Source organism: Pipistrellus hanaki (assembly GCF_964339955.1).
Source record: "Pipistrellus hanaki genome assembly, chromosome: 7".
NCBI lineage: Eukaryota > Metazoa > Chordata > Mammalia > Chiroptera > Vespertilionidae > Pipistrellus > Pipistrellus hanaki.
Genome location: NC_140509.1, coordinates 86,820,018 through 86,836,500, shown reverse-complemented (window position 1 = coordinate 86,836,500; position 16,483 = coordinate 86,820,018). Strand labels below are relative to the sequence as shown.

The 16,483-nt window shown below is 42.7% G+C and overlaps 1 protein-coding gene across 11 annotated transcripts in view; it reads right to left on the bottom strand.

Annotated features, from left to right (window-relative positions):
• The window catches only part of QKI (QKI, KH domain containing RNA binding), a 113,243-nt gene extending 97,821 nt beyond the window's left edge, over positions 1–15,422 (bottom strand). For 10 of the 11 annotated variants that reach the window (XR_014795515.1, XR_014795516.1, XM_084889738.1 and 7 more), the window contains exon 1: positions 15,117–15,390. Coding sequence is in view for 9 of the 11 variants with exons in the window: in XM_084889738.1 (XP_084745864.1) it covers positions 15,117–15,258 (142 nt within the window). In the remaining 2 variants the exon portion in view is untranslated. Of the gene's footprint in view, positions 1–15,116 lie in introns of all 11 variants that reach the window. The other variant, XM_084889740.1, reaches the window with a different exon arrangement.
• Between the last annotated feature and the right edge of the window lie 1,061 nt (positions 15,423–16,483).

Below are 16,483 nucleotides of genomic sequence, written 5' to 3'. Positions count from 1 at the left end.
TAAGGCATACTTTAAAGCAAAATATATAATATTTACCTAACTATAATAAAACAACTGACAAGGAACGCTGTAAACTATAATAAAGTGAGATAAGATAACCTTTACACTGTTGATAATTTTTATTACTACAATAAAACTATAATCCCCCAAAGAGATAGCTCTTCAAATAACATATAATAGTAAACTATGGCACACATTATTTCCTGACTTGTTCTATTAAAGACTTTAAAACTGCAAAGATAATATACAAATAGAATACCTTTAGGCTCAGTCTCCTGCCAAAACAATCAAACACCCTCCAAAGCTGTAAAGACAAGAGTATTAAAAAAAAATAAAAAAAAAATGCTGTAATCAATTTGATATCCTAAACCAGTTATATTTTATAAAGTCAATGTACTCACATATGGTCTCTTAAAAAGACAAGTTCTTTAGAGAAATATCACAACCCAAATACTAAATTCAGTAATAGCTATGTTATTATTATTAAGAATATAGTGATATTCCTAGCCAACTCTTCTCCTTACAGTTCAAAGGAGAAAAACAATCCTATTATAGCCAAAGGGCTATTTCTGAATACATTTTAATCACTAAACACTGTCTTTTGTGTACTAATATCACCATCTGCTGGAACATAACTTCCTTACTATACATAAGGATAAAAACTTTGGAGTAGAAATTTTGCAACTACTCAGAAATAAAATGTTAATACTAAATTTCTACCTAGGGATTTTCTCTTAACTTATCAGACTTAAAAGCATCAATAGCTATACTTTTTTTTTTTTTTTTTAACCAATATTCTGCAGAAGAATTCACCAAATTGAAACAATTTGCCTATTATGTTCTTTTTTTCCCTATTCTCATGCTTAAGATACAAAGTACTAGTCTACACAAAACTTGTTTATCTCCATTAAACACACACACAAACTCCCGATTTTAAAATATATGTACATATTTCCTCTAATTTCTGCTGGACATGGGTAAAAACAATCAGTACAACAAAAGAGCTCTGCCAATAAGTGACATCACAAGATAAAAATATTTTTTGATAAAAAAATAAACACTACAGAGTAAGGCCAAAAAAAGAAGGAAACTGTCACCAAATGAAAAGAACAAGAAGTCACTGACTGTATCTATAATTTGTAACACGTCTAAAAGGTATTTTAAAAGTTTAAATATTCAGTATTTTACTGTTATTGTTATTACTTTAAAATATATGAGAGAGAGAAAGAGAGAGAGAGGGAGAGAGAGGGGGAGAGAGAGAGAGAGAGAGAATGAAAGAGAATCACTGATTGGCTGCCTCCTGTATGCCCCATACTGGGAATGGAGTCAAAAATCCAAGCAAGTGTCCTGACCAGTAATAATGGACACTTGAACCATGACCTCCTGGTTCATGGGTCAACACACTGAACCACTGAGCCACAGCTGCTGGGCTATTAATATTATTTTGAAAGTACTTCCCTCATATTGTATGGTAAAGCTTATTAAGTAATACTGTCACTGTCAGAAATCATGTTGTTATGGTGGTAGAAAAAAAGATAGGATTACAAAATAAAATGCTAAAATTGAATTGAAAATATAAACATGAATTTTAAAATCAATACTGTCTAGCTCCACCCACAGAAAATAGCCTAAAAGTAAACCTCCCCTGACAGCAAGGAAGATGTGTAGTGCTTACACTCCCATCTCTAACAACATTCCTGATAAAAAGAACGGTGGAAAAATGGCCAATTCTAGCTGTGGGCAGGGAAGGTACAAATGAGGTTGGCATATCAAGCTGTTGCACAAAGTAAGATTTCAAAAGACACAGGACCCAGTTAGATTACAGTGGCCAAAGTTCTGACAATTAACATCAAAAGGAGTAACTCTGGTTGACCTGAGCATCGGAAGTCTATGAGCCCCTAATGATGATTTGTAGAGCGCGCCCGGAAAGGCACAGGGCGTTCTCTCATCGCTGTCAGCTGAACCCAGTGGCATTGGCAAAGCCATGCCCTGGGAACACGCTTTGCCATGGGTGTTCTCAGCATTGACTCTTCTTTGCCCAGGTGTAGGGGGTGGGTTTTGACGTATAAATCCAGTCAAGCGCCAGGAAGGAATAGGACTTGGGGCCTACTCAAGAAGGCAAATAATCTCCTTTGTCTTGACTTTTGGTGAGACTCCCAGGTATTTGGGGGATAAAATAAACATGTTGCATGGGCTCTGGGTCACTGTCTCTCCATCAGAAGAGGGCAGCGGCCCACCAGGTCCCAGCTTTTTCTTTCTATCTGTGTCTTTTCTCAATCCCCAGCCCCTCCACTCAAAAGAACCGATCATCTCCCTTTCCGCGCTGGACTCAGAAAAGGGAGACCCCATTATATCTGGCGCCCAACGTGGTCAGGCCGATTACAGAGGCAACTTCAAATTAGGCAAGGGGATGGCTCCAAGAAGTGCATGAGTCACAGATTAAAACAAGTAAGGTAAGGAGCAGACTGTTGCAAATTGTATTAACTGGGTGTAAAACGTGGGTAACTCAGTGTATCTCTACTATCAACTGCTTAAAACTACTCTCAAAGCTCAAGGATGCTCTGTTAAGCATAGTCAAATTCTTGATTTCTTAAGTTTTGTTGATGAAACATTTCTCAAAAGTCTGTTCTCAAATATTTTTAATTAAACCAATTGATACTTGAAATTGCATGGAAAGCTTTATCAAATAAAAATTGATAATTGTATTTTACTTACATAAATATATTAAATGTTATGAAGGCTTTGGCCTCTAAAAAGGGCAAAAATAAAGTAACAATATATTTCTTAAACACAGCCAAATTTTTCAACAGCAGAATTTCAAGAAAGACAAGCAGCCTGCGTTTTGAATGGGCTGGTGGTGGGGCAGCGTTTGTGCTTTGTGAATCAGACCTATAAGTTTACTAAATTTGCTTGCTTTTTTTTTTTTTTTTAATATAAATACCTACTAAAATTACTTTCTTTTATTTTTTTTTAAATATATTTTATTGATTTTTCACAGAGAGGAAGGGAGAAGGATAGAGAGCTAGAAACATGGAGAGAGATACATCAACCAGCTGCCTCTTGCACACCTCCTACTGGGATGTGCCCGCAATCAAGGTGCATGCCCTTGACCAGAATCAAACCTGGGACCTTTCGGTCCTCAGACCGACGCTCTATTCACTGAGCCAAACCGGTTTCGGCTAAAATTACTTTATAAATTAGCTTTTTAAAATAAAATCAAGTTCTCATTATAAATTGTTATATAAGAAGCCAATATTTTTATAAACAATTAAATTCTAATAAAGCAACCAGCAACAGCTAATAAAATTTGTCTGCGATATAATTTTGACTGTATCTTTTAGTGATTTTGGTTTGCTTTTCCCTTGTTTATTGAGAAGAAGCAAACTATCTTTTCTTTGAAAGAACAGTTCAGAAGCCACCATGACTATGTGACTTGGCAGCGGCCATGTTGGCCTCATGGTTTGCTGCTCCCATGAGGGCTGCCATCTTGAAACAGCAAAGGCCAGCCCCTTCCTTTGAATAAGCCAATGTCTTTGTAAGCAATTTAAGCCTTCTAAGAAAGTTACTGAGACCTCCCATGATCCTTCTGTATAGGAATAAGCCTAAGGGGGATACTCTTTAAAAATAAAATTCTAAATTTAATAAAAAGGAGAAATTTGAAAATTTTGAAATCTCCTCCACTAACATTTACAGTGTAAACTAAGACTGTTAAAATATTAAATTTGATAGTAAAACAGAAGTCAACCTTACTGTAATGAGATTTCTTGTGATAAGGCTATTCAGCCATATGGCTCATTCTGCATTAAGCAACAGTGCTAGAGATAGTTTGGTGTAAAAAAAAAAAAAAAAAAAAAAAAAAAAAAAAAAAAAAGATTTTTAAATAAATTTCTCTTTAGCCTTAAAATTATTTTGGAATGAAATAAAAAGAGAGTTTTCCTTCAAACATCTTAAGGACTGTAATGAAAAGTAAATATATTCGGCCTCATAAACTGAAGTAAAAAATTTGTGTTTTTGCCTGCCTGACAAAGCTTACGTTAAGTTAAAGACTAGTTGCAGGAGTTTGATTAATCTAGGACAAGTGAAGTTAAAAAATAAGCTTTATTCCAGATTAATTTAAATTGGGCAACTGAAATAAATACTCAAAAATAAAAACTTAATTGCACTGGACAAAAACTGTTCCTGAAGTATTAACTAAAATCTTTTACTGATAGTTCATCTCATAGTAAAATTGCTTAACATGCAACGAATCCAAAGCAGTCATATTTCTGTGCAAAAAGAAAAAGTTATCAAGACTGCATTAAAAAATTTTACAAAAGCCTCATAAAATAAAAAGGAGGGTTAGTAGAATATCCTGTAAGAAATATCCTGTAAGGAAATTACATCAAGCCTTTGCTTTAAAATTTTTTACTTTAAAAGTTATTTTTCATTTATAATGCTGACTTATGGTGTCAAAATAAGCCAATGAAAAATCGTTTGGACAAAAATCAAAAGGATCCCAAGTCTAATTTACAGGAAAGATTCCTTTATTAATCTTTGGTGGAGACTATGTTTGTTTATTTTCAGAAAACTCCAAATCCCTGTGAATTCCTGCAACAACAGATCCCAGAGAGGAATTTGACAGAACTGCTCCAGCCACGGAAAAAGCAGTGGCCCCCAAGAACCGGGGAGAAGCCGTCCAGAAATAAAGACGGTGAAGATGCCTTGCCATGCTAGCAGTCAGCAACTGTGTGTCACTGCAGGTTGCCCAGGACCGAGGGCAAAGGTCGGTGTGCACGCGCTTTCAGACCATGTGTGCGCACCCTCCTGCATAGAAGTCAAAATGTTTGATGTTTTGTGTTCTACCAGGACCCCTGACTTGGGGGGCTAGCTTTATTCCTAACTCAGGGAATGGTATTAGCTGCCACATTGAAAGAGATGTTATACTCAGGCATTAACCACTTTTACAGATGGATCCAGGTCTGGCAAGACTGGATCTACTGCAGCAGGGGAGCAAAGGTCCTTCAAACCCCTTACATTTCAGTAGAAATACAATTAAGTCATTTTTAAGTGCTAAAAAATAAATTAAAAAGATAAATATGATTAAAGTAAAATGGGTGAGTGAAGTATAAAGTTCTCAGAAAGTCTACACTGTGCTTTATAACAGATTTCACAATAGATAAGTGAGGTGGGACAAAATTTTCTTCAAGTCAAACTAATTTACGAAATCCTAAAATCCCCTCAAACCAAGAATTTCATCAATTCTCTTTAATTCAGAGAAATGAAAGCTCAAATCTAAGTCATCAAAAATTGAGCTGGCAGCTAAAGGAGCCCCACATCCTTAATACTGCAATATGAATACAGAATCTGTGGATAAGAAATAAACAATGTGTGTATGTTTATTTTTACTTAAAGTACATCTCTTAAAAACCTATTGAGTTTAAACCTAGAATACAAATATTTTTATTAACATTTTATCTTAGCTCTTCAGTGTCCAATTTCTACTTCCCTGAAACCATATATTCTACACTCTTTTTTTCTAAGTAACTTTTTACTTTTTTAAAATCCTCACAAAGGACACGCTTTTGTTAATTTTAGAAAAGGGGAGAGGGAGAGAGCAAAGAACATCAATGTGAGAGGGAAACATCGATCGGTTGCCTCCCATAGGCGCAGAACAGGGATTGAACCTGCAACCTGGGTAGTAGCTGCCCTGATGGGAAACCAAACCTGTGACCTTTCATTGTATGGGATGAGAGAGCCATGGGCGGGAGCTACTCTCTCCACTGTGGTCAGTTTGCCCCGGAGCCATTATGACGCCCTGATATAATCTCAGCCTTCGTTAGTTCCTTTCCAAACTCAGAATAAAATGTACACTATTCATCCTGGCACTCAAGGTCCACTACAATATAGCTCTCACCACGTCTTCTGGCTCTACTTTTCCATGTGCATTTGCCATTCCTGAAAGTCTTTCAATTTCCCATTACCATGTTTGACACTACTGCACTTTCCTTCCACCCTCCCATTCACTCATTAAATCCTACCACGTGTTAATACCAACTCAGGTTCCACTTCTCAAAAAACCTTACTAGAAATAGAAACTTTAGCTCAAAGTGACTTCTGGACTATGCGAATATCTGTAGTGAGTGAGTCTCCTGCACATATGGAAAACTAACCTCTCTTTTTTCTTCTTATTCCCTACAAATTCCTTTATCTGATTATCAGTCCTATCAAAAACATGCTACCTTATAGGTAGAAACTCTTATGCATATGATACTCTATAGCCTCTAAGTACTTTGATTTGAGGTTAGCAGGGCAACTGAGGTTAGATATCTTGTCTAAGGTCACCAACTAATTAGCAAACTGCGAAGTCATGATTAGAACCCAGGTTTGCTAGTCACAAAAAACAAAAACAAAACAAAACAAAACAAAAAAACAACCTCTTACCACTTTGCTACATGTAAGCAAACACAAATCATTTTCATTCATCTGCTGGCTCACGTATGTACACATGTATACACACATCGACAGAATTGACACCTGAATGCCTGTCATCACAATGGGAGCATAACTGCAATAATTGTAGTTGCAACAGCAATAGTAGAGGATTGGGTATAGTTTATTACAGAGTAACTGTATTTGGCCTTGATTTGACATTTTTATTTCTTAAAAATTTTATTCACCTGCCACTACATAGCATCGACTATATCAGAGGGATACAAGGACTGTAATACAGTATGCAAAGAACTGTATTTTATACTTGTTTTGAACACACTTGAAAGAAAGGTCCATGCTTCAGACGCAGGCATCAGGAATGGATGCAGTGGCTACTTAGGGCAGCTCCCATTTCTACTCAATTCAGCACCATCCACCTCCTAGCGGTCACTCTTCCAAGCTGCTGCCTGATAAGTCACTGGGCTAGTTCCACCCCACATTATCTAACCTAATGCAAGTATAACACCTTATGACTTAAATCACCTAGCAATGTTAAATCTCTACATTAGATCTTCCAGTCAGAATGTTAAATTTCCCCTCCATAGTTAAATTAAGTAGTTATTGTAGTAGTAACAACAGCAACAATACTAAATTTATTTGTACCATATTATTTAAAGAGCTAAAACTCTATCCTTTGCTTACCAAGAACTTTTAAGTGAATGAGTTTAACTCTCTAAAAATGTCTTTACTTTCACTTTTAGCCTCTTAACAATAAAAATTTACCATTAAAAAAACCTGCATTCTAATCCAAGAATCTGATCAGCATTTGCTCAAGTCCCACAGATCAAAGAATTAAGAAAAACCCCCTTTGCCATTTCTTCGTGTTCTCAACCTGAGGCCTCAGCAGTGTTCGCACAGGGAACTCCTCCGGGTGTTTCTTCTCGTTTCATCAGGCAGTCTCACAAACAGAGCAGAAGGCAGCATGAGCATCGAGCTCCAGCTCTGACTACCTGGCCTTGTGACCTGCACAAGTCACAACCTCTTTAGACCTCGGTCCTGCACCTGTGAAATGAGAATAGCATCCCAGGATGCTCAGGTTCCTTGCAGTTCTGAAATTCCATGATCTTCCATGATTTTAATTTGCCTTTAAAAAGTTATCTTTCCTAGCCAAAACCGGTTTGGCTCAATGAATAGAGTGTCGGCTTGGGGACTGAAGGGTCCCGGGTTCGATTCCAGTCAAGGGCATGTACCTTGGTTGCGGGCATATCCCCAGTAGGGAGTGTGCAAGAGGCAGCTGATCGATGACTCTCTCTCATCGATGTTTCTAACTCTCTCTCTCCCTTTCTCTCTGTACAAAATCAATAAAATATATTTTAAAAAAATAAAAAAATAAAATAAAAAGTTATCTTTCCTATTACTTTTCAGTTTTTCATATATACATCTCTTCATATACTCTTTATAAATATGTTGAGGACCCATAAAATATTATGACATTAAGAGGTAATGAAAGGTTACAAATAAAAAGATGAGTTTGCTTTTACCATGCATTTCCCCACTTCTCTTAAATGCAGTATACATATACTTATAACTTACATATTTTTACATTCAACTTTCCAATATATTTTAATCTGTTAATTTAGCTCAAAAGTCAAGGGCTCCCCCAATAATTTGTAACTGACCAGGGATCATGCCCTTATAACAACTTGTCCTGCACTAAAGCAAAACTCAAGTTGTTTAAGACCCATTCCCCTTTTCACTGTTGATATTCACTGAGTGGCCAGATTACGATGATCTCTGAATGCACAGTAATCTTGCCACTCAGTGTATATCCTATATAATAAAAGGCTAATATGCAAATTGTCCCTTTGACCAACAGGAAGGCCAGCCAACCGTCCATATCCCCTCCCCCTGGCCAGGCTGGCCGGACCCCACCCATGCATGAATTCATGCACTGGGCCTCTAGTGTGTGTGTGTGTTGAGTGGCCCAGGTTACTATGTGTTCAGAGATCATAATAATCTGGCCACTCAGTGTATAATCATCTCAATCCTGGGGCCATGCAGATAATTCATAACTTCCAAAACCTACCTTGTTTTGGCACTTGGCCATCCTCAGCACCCACTCCCAAGGATTTCAAGGCCAGCGTGAGTGCACACCCACTGCGTGTTCCCCACTGCACACATGTTCGCTTGCACACACCCTTCCTTCTTTATTACCACTGCCATATAACAGTTTCCTGACACTTCAATACCCTTGAATAGCATCCAAACTGACAAATTCTGCTTTATCATAAATAAAGTAATAGAAATGGTACAGCAAACTGATTCAACTCACCAAATTTAGTTTAATAAAACTAGTTTAGAATCACCATATAAAGCAGCATGACAAACATAAAATTTTATTTTGTTAGACTTGATAGGATGGATAGATTTTCAAACTATTATAGACTTTCTGCTTCAGGAAACTAAAGAAATGGTGAAAACATTAAGTTGTTAATTATAAGAATTCTGCACAAATCACTTAACTAGTACAATATTGTTAAACACTTGTGACATTTAAAACACTGTTAAGTCTAAAGCAGAAAAATATACTCCTTTTAAAAGGGTTAAGTTTCAGTTAACTAAAATTTTCAATTTATTTTCTAAGTAATAGCACTGTTTCAAATTAGCTTGGAACACCTATGCTTTAAAAAATTGCTATTGTGCTTAATTACTGTAACTGCCACATGAGTTTAAACTCAGCTTTCTTCTAACTAAAACCAGATAGTCCTTTTTTATCCTGAATACATCAAAGCAGCACTTACAGACGGGCACCTTTCCTATTTATTGTGCTTTGCACAGATATAAGACTTACATATCGGATGAACGTTGACATTTGTAGGCAACTGTCTAGGGAAAACACTTATCTATATAATTCCATAATTGACAAAACTTTCAAGAACTGAAATGGGCACTTAGACATATTTTATATAAGGACTGGCTAGAAACTACTACTTAAGTGATTTTATCTTTCCAATTCTCATTCACATCAATGGTAGCAAAGTAAAATGAAGATTAAGTTCCTTGAGGTCAAGTACTGAAAGTATTATTTTAAGATTTCTAAAATATGTCATTTCTAAGGGGAAAAAAGTCATTTTTTTCTAATTGCCAAAATCATCACCAATTGTTATACAATTTGCTTAGTCCCATATTTTTAGAAAAACTATAAATATATATAGTCAACCTAATTTATTAATTCAATGAACATCTGAGAGTGTACATGTCACAGGCTGAGGTGAGCACCCTCAAGAAACTAATTTTAATAGGGTAGACAAAGAAAGGTAAGATCACAATGTTCAGCATGATAATCACATAGAGAGTAATACTCAACACAGGCTTGGGTTGTATCTATAGCTGAAAGGAACCAACGTTTTGCCCCCCGCAGCTGCCTTCAGGGATATTGATTTGAAGCTGGTTATTAAGAAACCAGACTCAGAAAGAACCTTTGCCCTCCCTTCCTTCCTGCCCACGAGACTCGGAAATAAAAACCTGCTCCAGGGAGGGAATCGTAGGGTGCAGCCTGAGCCTCCTTTAAGTCAAGTGCGGACCATGGAGGGGCTCCAGGCAGGAACCGTTAGCTGGGCAGGCCCTGGTGCCATGGTTTCTGAGGCGCCTGCAAGAATTCCCCTGCATGTGTGCTCAGCTCTCCCTCCACTCCCTCTACATGGCCGTTCTCACTGTGAAACCCAACACCCCTTCTCCCCCCTTTTCTTTGTCCAGAATGTCTCCCCATGTCCAAATATGTACCCAGTGCTGCCTCCCGCCTCTGGAATGTTCATGCTCCTGTGAATTCCCCACACACGTGTACTTAAAATCTGATTGTCTCCTGGCAATGCCTCTTAGCTTGATTTGCCCAGCTAGAACTTAGAACGTGACAGGAAAAGTATTAATATATTTAGCACCGCCCCAGTCAGCTTTCATAAAACTAACAAGCAGTACTCACACTGAAAAGTATGATGCTATTTTTGCTGACAAATGAAAATAAGGCTGTAAAAATCTTACTTGGACATCAAACAATGTAGCTATTTTGGGCCCCAAAACTGAAATGTCAATTTTTAAAAAGTGTATAAGCATTCTCATTAAAGGAATGAGTTCTAAAAGTTCTCATTAAGGGGAAAATAACTTATTGCACTTAAAATTCACAATGAACTGTCTCAATGTAAAAAACATAGAGGGGTCCAAGAATAATTAAGTCCTGTTACCATGTAAACAAAAAATTGATATATAATTCCATTTTTGACTTTTTACACAGGCACAGGCATTAACCCTACCTGTTGGCCATAAAATAGGCCTTGGATATCTTTATAATAGCTGGCATACCAGCAACAGAAAGTTGCTCAGTGGGCTGTTTTTATGTTATCAACAATGGCACAGCATTTTCCATCTCCAACAGAGGAAAACAAGTTTTACTTGTAAGTACACCATAAATTAAACAAATTATATTAACTACGTGGAACTTCTCAAGTAAATTAAAATGTAGTTCCATTCCAGATTAAAACTGTCCCTATGATCAAAGTGGTGTAATTCTCAAAAATAAAACCAACAAAAAAGCAAAACAAAAACCTTACAGACGTAAGCATACTGGCCTCAAAAAAGGAGTATAGTGCCTCAATGAAGGCAAGGTCATAGCATAGGGCTGGGTTATTATACTGGTGTCTTTTGTTGCAACAATCTTTCTTCCCTTAAGAAGCAAATCAAAACCGTTTGTCCTTATGGAAAAATGATGCACTTCAATCAGCTTCAGGACCATGATTTAGTGAGGAGCTAATAACAGAAATACGTGAGAAAAATATTTAAAAAGTCAACTTGCTTTCACTGATACTCCCAAAACCATTTTAGCAAAGTGCTCATACCAAATATACTTGCAAATGCCATTAGCAAAGAGACCTATTTCTATGTACTCCATCACATGATATCCTTGGGAGTCTAGCTTTTGCTACAAAACATGTAAGCTGGATGAAGTTTTAAAAAGGAGTCACCTTCTGCCTCACTGTATTTGAATACATATTCTGCCTGAGGGGGAGTTAAATACAGAATGAACGTGGAATAAATGGTCTATGGTAGAAATTACTCCCACTATTATTTTATACATTTGGTGACATCTCCTGGGTGAGGAGAAAAAGGGATACTGGAAGGTCTGATTATAAATATTGGCTTCCTTCTTATTACTACCAATTCGAAGGACTGAGTCCAAACACACAGGCTTTGCTCCTAAAAAACAGACTGATTAAAGAATATACATTAATTGCTTTAACAAGTAAAATCTGTCACAGATATTGATTACTGTCAACAATCCGTCTGGAAAGAAAACCCTAAAACTGTAGTAAATGTATATAGCGAGAGACCTTGCAATGCTAACAATTAGCCACTTAAATTTTAAACTAAAATTTTTGTAGACAAGCAAGATTTTAAAAAAAAAAAAAAAAAAAAAAAACCTTAACTGTTAGAAAACTAAGGGTTTGATACACTCCACAATGAATGCATAATAAGTGGAAATAAACACCATTGAAAAATATTAACTAGCAAAGCAGGTTTTAATTTAAAATATTTTGCAAACCCCCCACCAAAAAAAAGAGCATTGAGAAAATGAAAATGCATTTTTCAAACCAGTAATGGCAGAATCTAATCTAACACACTTGCTCTTTTTCTAAGCCACACACTAATTTTTCAGATATTCACAATAAAAAAATTTAGGTTGGCCTTCCTCATAAACCATATTATGCATGTTAATTTTCATTACCAACAGCTTTAACATTCCCTCTGCCTAAAAAATAAAAACTCAAGATCTGATTTTAAAATCCCTAGCTCTCCATTTTCCCTATTTGAAAATTTTAAGTGAAATCAATTTAATTTTTCAATAAAATTCTTCTCAATTCTAAATTGCAACAGTTTATAAAAACCAAATTTTCATTCAAATACTGTTGCTGCTTAAGTTTCATTTTCATGACAAAGGTTTAAAAAAACAAAAAATAAACAAAAAACCCACCCCATAATAACTGCTCTTTCCCATGGCTAGTCCCAAAGTTCAGTTGAAACTCCCGAAAGAGGGAGGTAGTTTAGATTTTAAGACCTGGGTTTTATCTGCAATCATCTCTAGCTTCAATAAAAGATTCTTAAGTACTAGAATTATCAACTAAAGTTATATTCTTTATATTTATGTGACATTTATATGACGGTTCCAACTTAGAGTGTACTCACAACTTTAAAAAGCAACCATGGTGAAGAGACTGGGGAGGAGGAGAGGCAAGTCTGACAACCCCACACCTCCCCCAAAGACAGGCCACAGGCCACAGGCAGCCAAAGGCGAACTCGGTCGGCTGGAATTAAAATACTCGTCTAAAGCATTCAAGTACGAATCAACTAAGAAAACCCAGAACACCTCAATCTCAAATTTGTAACTAGCCAAATAAAAATTCTCAGACAAGCAAAAAATTTAAAGCTTAGTTTTGGAAAATGTTTTAAAATGTAACTTCGAAATGCAAAATACTCTAAATGTCTAATTATCAGAAAATACACCTACTGGAACTAAGTATAATATCGTGATTAAAATAATCACTAAAGTAAAATTCAGAGTTGTATCTAAATTTAAGAAGAATTTTTCAGCCAATCCTATGGGCCAAAGGAAAATGTAATCCCCAATCACAAATGGAAGTCATGATTCATTTGTTTTGGACAATGACAGGCCACAAAGGAATAAAACACAACTTGCCAAATTTCAGAACTAAATAATCGGCACGAAAACAAAAGTGATGCACTTCAAAAACCAGTGTTTTTCTTCTGTCAAATTAGGTTTATAATAAGGCTAACAATCGCAGGAAGCAGCTTATCCCACACTGAAGAATAGCCCCTTTTCCTGCATGTGTGTACTGATAAAAGGCAAAACTTCCTTCTCAGGTTATGCTGTCCATTTTATAGATCCTCGCTACTGTACAGAGGCCATCTTTCTGCTGCGGAGCTGAAAAGGCCCTCGCAGGCCGGGCTAATGGAGTTAACCACATTAAAAACAAACAAAGCAAAACAGACTGTTTACAATGTATCACCCTCAACGACTTGTCGGGCATGTAGAACTCAAATGGTTACTATTTCCAGCCACAGAGAAATGAACAAACATTGGTTAGAGATGACGACATAATTGGAATTTTAGATTTAGGAGATTCAAATTATCAAAGTCAAAGGTTAGAAACTTTCTAACAGAGAACCAACCCCAAATTATCGGACGTTTTAGATCAACGTAAGTTAACATGGAAGAGCATTTTAGAACTAATCATAGAAACTCACGTTACTTACTTTTTAATATAATATGCATAAGGTGAAAATATTTCCTAGTGTTTAAAAAATAAGCTCATGCCATTTGATTGAATTCAAGGTTTTAATTCAAAGAGTGCAATTTAACTTCAATCCTAAATATCGCCAAGGCCTATTTTCATTTGATCGTCCATAAAGGATCCCTTCTAAACAACTGTTCTACGGAAGAAAAAAGCCTTAACAGAAAATTTTACTAACCCTACTAAAACTCTAACGTCACCAGAACATGCCTGTAGAAAAACAGCAGGCTATGTTTGTGCGATAGAATTGTTGCAGTTTGGAGAAAGTGTGTCCAGTGTGCGTGAATAATGTACAAACACGCAGTGACAGAGGAAGTGGCCCGCTGGGACTCAGCTCCAGGGACATGTAACACAGGTCAGGCTGTTTCCATTTCGCTGGGAACATTCCTCCGGTTAAAACGCACTAACTGGCGCCCCTTAGCGCTCACGTCGGGAACCGCCAGCTGGAGAGTTCCAGCTTTTTTTGTGGGTTTTTTTTTTTTTTTTTTTTTTTTTTTTTTTGACATTCCAGAAAGTTTTCTGCCTCCACAATCTTTCAAATGCCAGGGCGAGCAGGAGCGGCAGAGCCCCCTTAAAGGGCCAGCGAGGCTTTCCGGGGCGGCGGGCCGGGGAAGCCCGTGCGGACGCGGGCGCCGGGCCCTGGCGGGCGCCCCGGGACCTGTTCGCACTCGGCGGCGGTGCCGGCCCCGGCCCTCCGGCCCGTCCAGCCCTGTGGCCGCGGCGTTTCCGCCTTTTGTTCTGGGCTGCCCGGCCCTGCGGTCCGCGATCCCCGCCCGGCCCCGCTGGAACCACCCGAGGCCCGGGGGAGCCTCACAGCCACTGTTCCCCCCAACAGCCCCGCTCCCCGGGGCCTCCGGGAGCCCCGGCGGAGGAGCCCCGGCCGCCCGCGCCCCAGCGCACGGCGCCCGAGCCCGGTCCGCGGGGCTCGTGGCCGGACCGGGCCGGGCCGCCCCGCTCCCCGCCCGCTCCGGGCCGCCCGGTCCTCCCCCCGCGCCGCCGGCTCCCGTCCCGCCGCCCCGGCGCGTCCCGAGCGGCCCCGCGAAGTTGCCCGAAACTCGGGAGCCGCGCGGCGGGCGGGGAGGCTCCCGCGGGGCCGCCGCCCAAACAAAGGCCCGAAGTGCGGCCGGCGCCGCGCCCGCCGCCCCCGCCGCCCGCCCGCGCGGCCCCTCGAGCGGCTCAACTCCCGCCGCGCCGCCCGGAGCCGCCGTGTCCTTCAGGCGCCCGGGCGCGGGCCGCCCCTCCGGGGCCCCGAGCTCGCCGAGCGCCCGCCGGGGCGCGGGTCCGGCCGGCTCCCCGGGGCGTCCCGCCGCCCGCCCGCCCGGCCCCGGCCGCGACCCCCGCGCTCACCCTCGTCCAGCAGCCGCTCCAGGTGGTTGAAGATGCCGCAGAAGTTGGGCAGGCTGCTCATGAGCTTCTTGTCGTTCATGAGCTGCATCAGGTAATCCGGCGTGGGCTTGGGCTTCTCCTTCGCTTCCATTTCCCCGACCATGTTCCAGGCTCCGCCGCCGCCGCCCGCGAGGAGGGAGGGAGGGGCGCGGGCCCCGCCGCCGCCGCGCGGCGCTCGGCGTCCCGCTCCGCGGCTCCCGCGCCGGGCGGCCGGCCGCGCGCCCCGCCCGCAGCGCTCTCCGCCGGCCCGGGCCGCCCGCCCGCCCGCCCGCCGCCCGCCCGGCGCGGCTCCTCAGCGGCGGAGGCGGGTCTCCGCGGGCCGCGGGCGCCGGACGAGGAAGAGCCCGGCCGCCGCCGCCGCCGCCGCCGCTCGCTGGCCGGTCGCGCCCGCTCGGCCGCCGCCTGCGCCGCGGGTCGGGGTCTCTCCGGGCGCCGCCGCCGCTGCCGCCGCCGCCGCTCCGACTGCGCCGCTCCGCGCCCTCCGCGCCGCCTCCTCACTCACTTGGCGGCGGAGTTCGCCTCAGTTCAGGCGGCGCTGCCCGCGGCGGGGGGAGGCGCGGGGGCGGCGGGGCGGGGCCGCGCAGGAGGCGGCCGTTAGGGGCCGGCGGCTCGCTCCGCCCCCCGCCCGCCCGCCCCGCCCCGCCCCGCCCCGCCCCGCCGGCCGCTCCGCCCGCGGGTGGGTGGGCCTGGGGCCGCGCCGGGGTCGCCGCGGCGGGAGGGACGGGGGGAGGGCGCGGGCGCGGGCGGGTGCTAGCGGCCCGGGACTCCCCGCAGGACGCGCCCCCGGGCGCCGCCGCCCGGCCGCATGCTCCGTCCGCGGCCCTGAGCAGAGGCCGCCCCGCCCGCCCCGCCAGGAAGGCTGTGTTTCTAACGTCCTGTTGCTTCGCGGGGGGCCTGAGGGGTGGTCGTCACGTGGCCCGACACGTAGCCGTGAGGGGCGAGAGCGCGTGCGCGCGTCGGGGCCCGAGGCCACGCCCCTTCCGAGGGTCGCCCCGCCCCCGCCGGGCCCGCGCGGTGGGGGAGGGGAGGGGCTGGCGCGCCTGCGTGGGGCCGGGAGGGGCCCGGCCGCGGCCGGAGGGGGCGCCGGGAGGGGAACGGGGGGTGCGGAGCCGGGAGGGGCGGCGGGGGGACCCCGAGGGGCGGGACTGGGGCCGGAAGGCGGCGGGGTCCTCGCTCCCAGGCCGCGCGCGCCGGGGACGTGTCTGCGGCCCTGGTCCCTCCGCTGGCCGGGGGCGCGGGCGGCCGCGGTCGCGGGTGGGAGCGCACGATGGCCTCTTCCCCCGTCCCCGTCCTCCGGTTCCCGGGCGGCGCGGCGGGAGGGAGCCTGA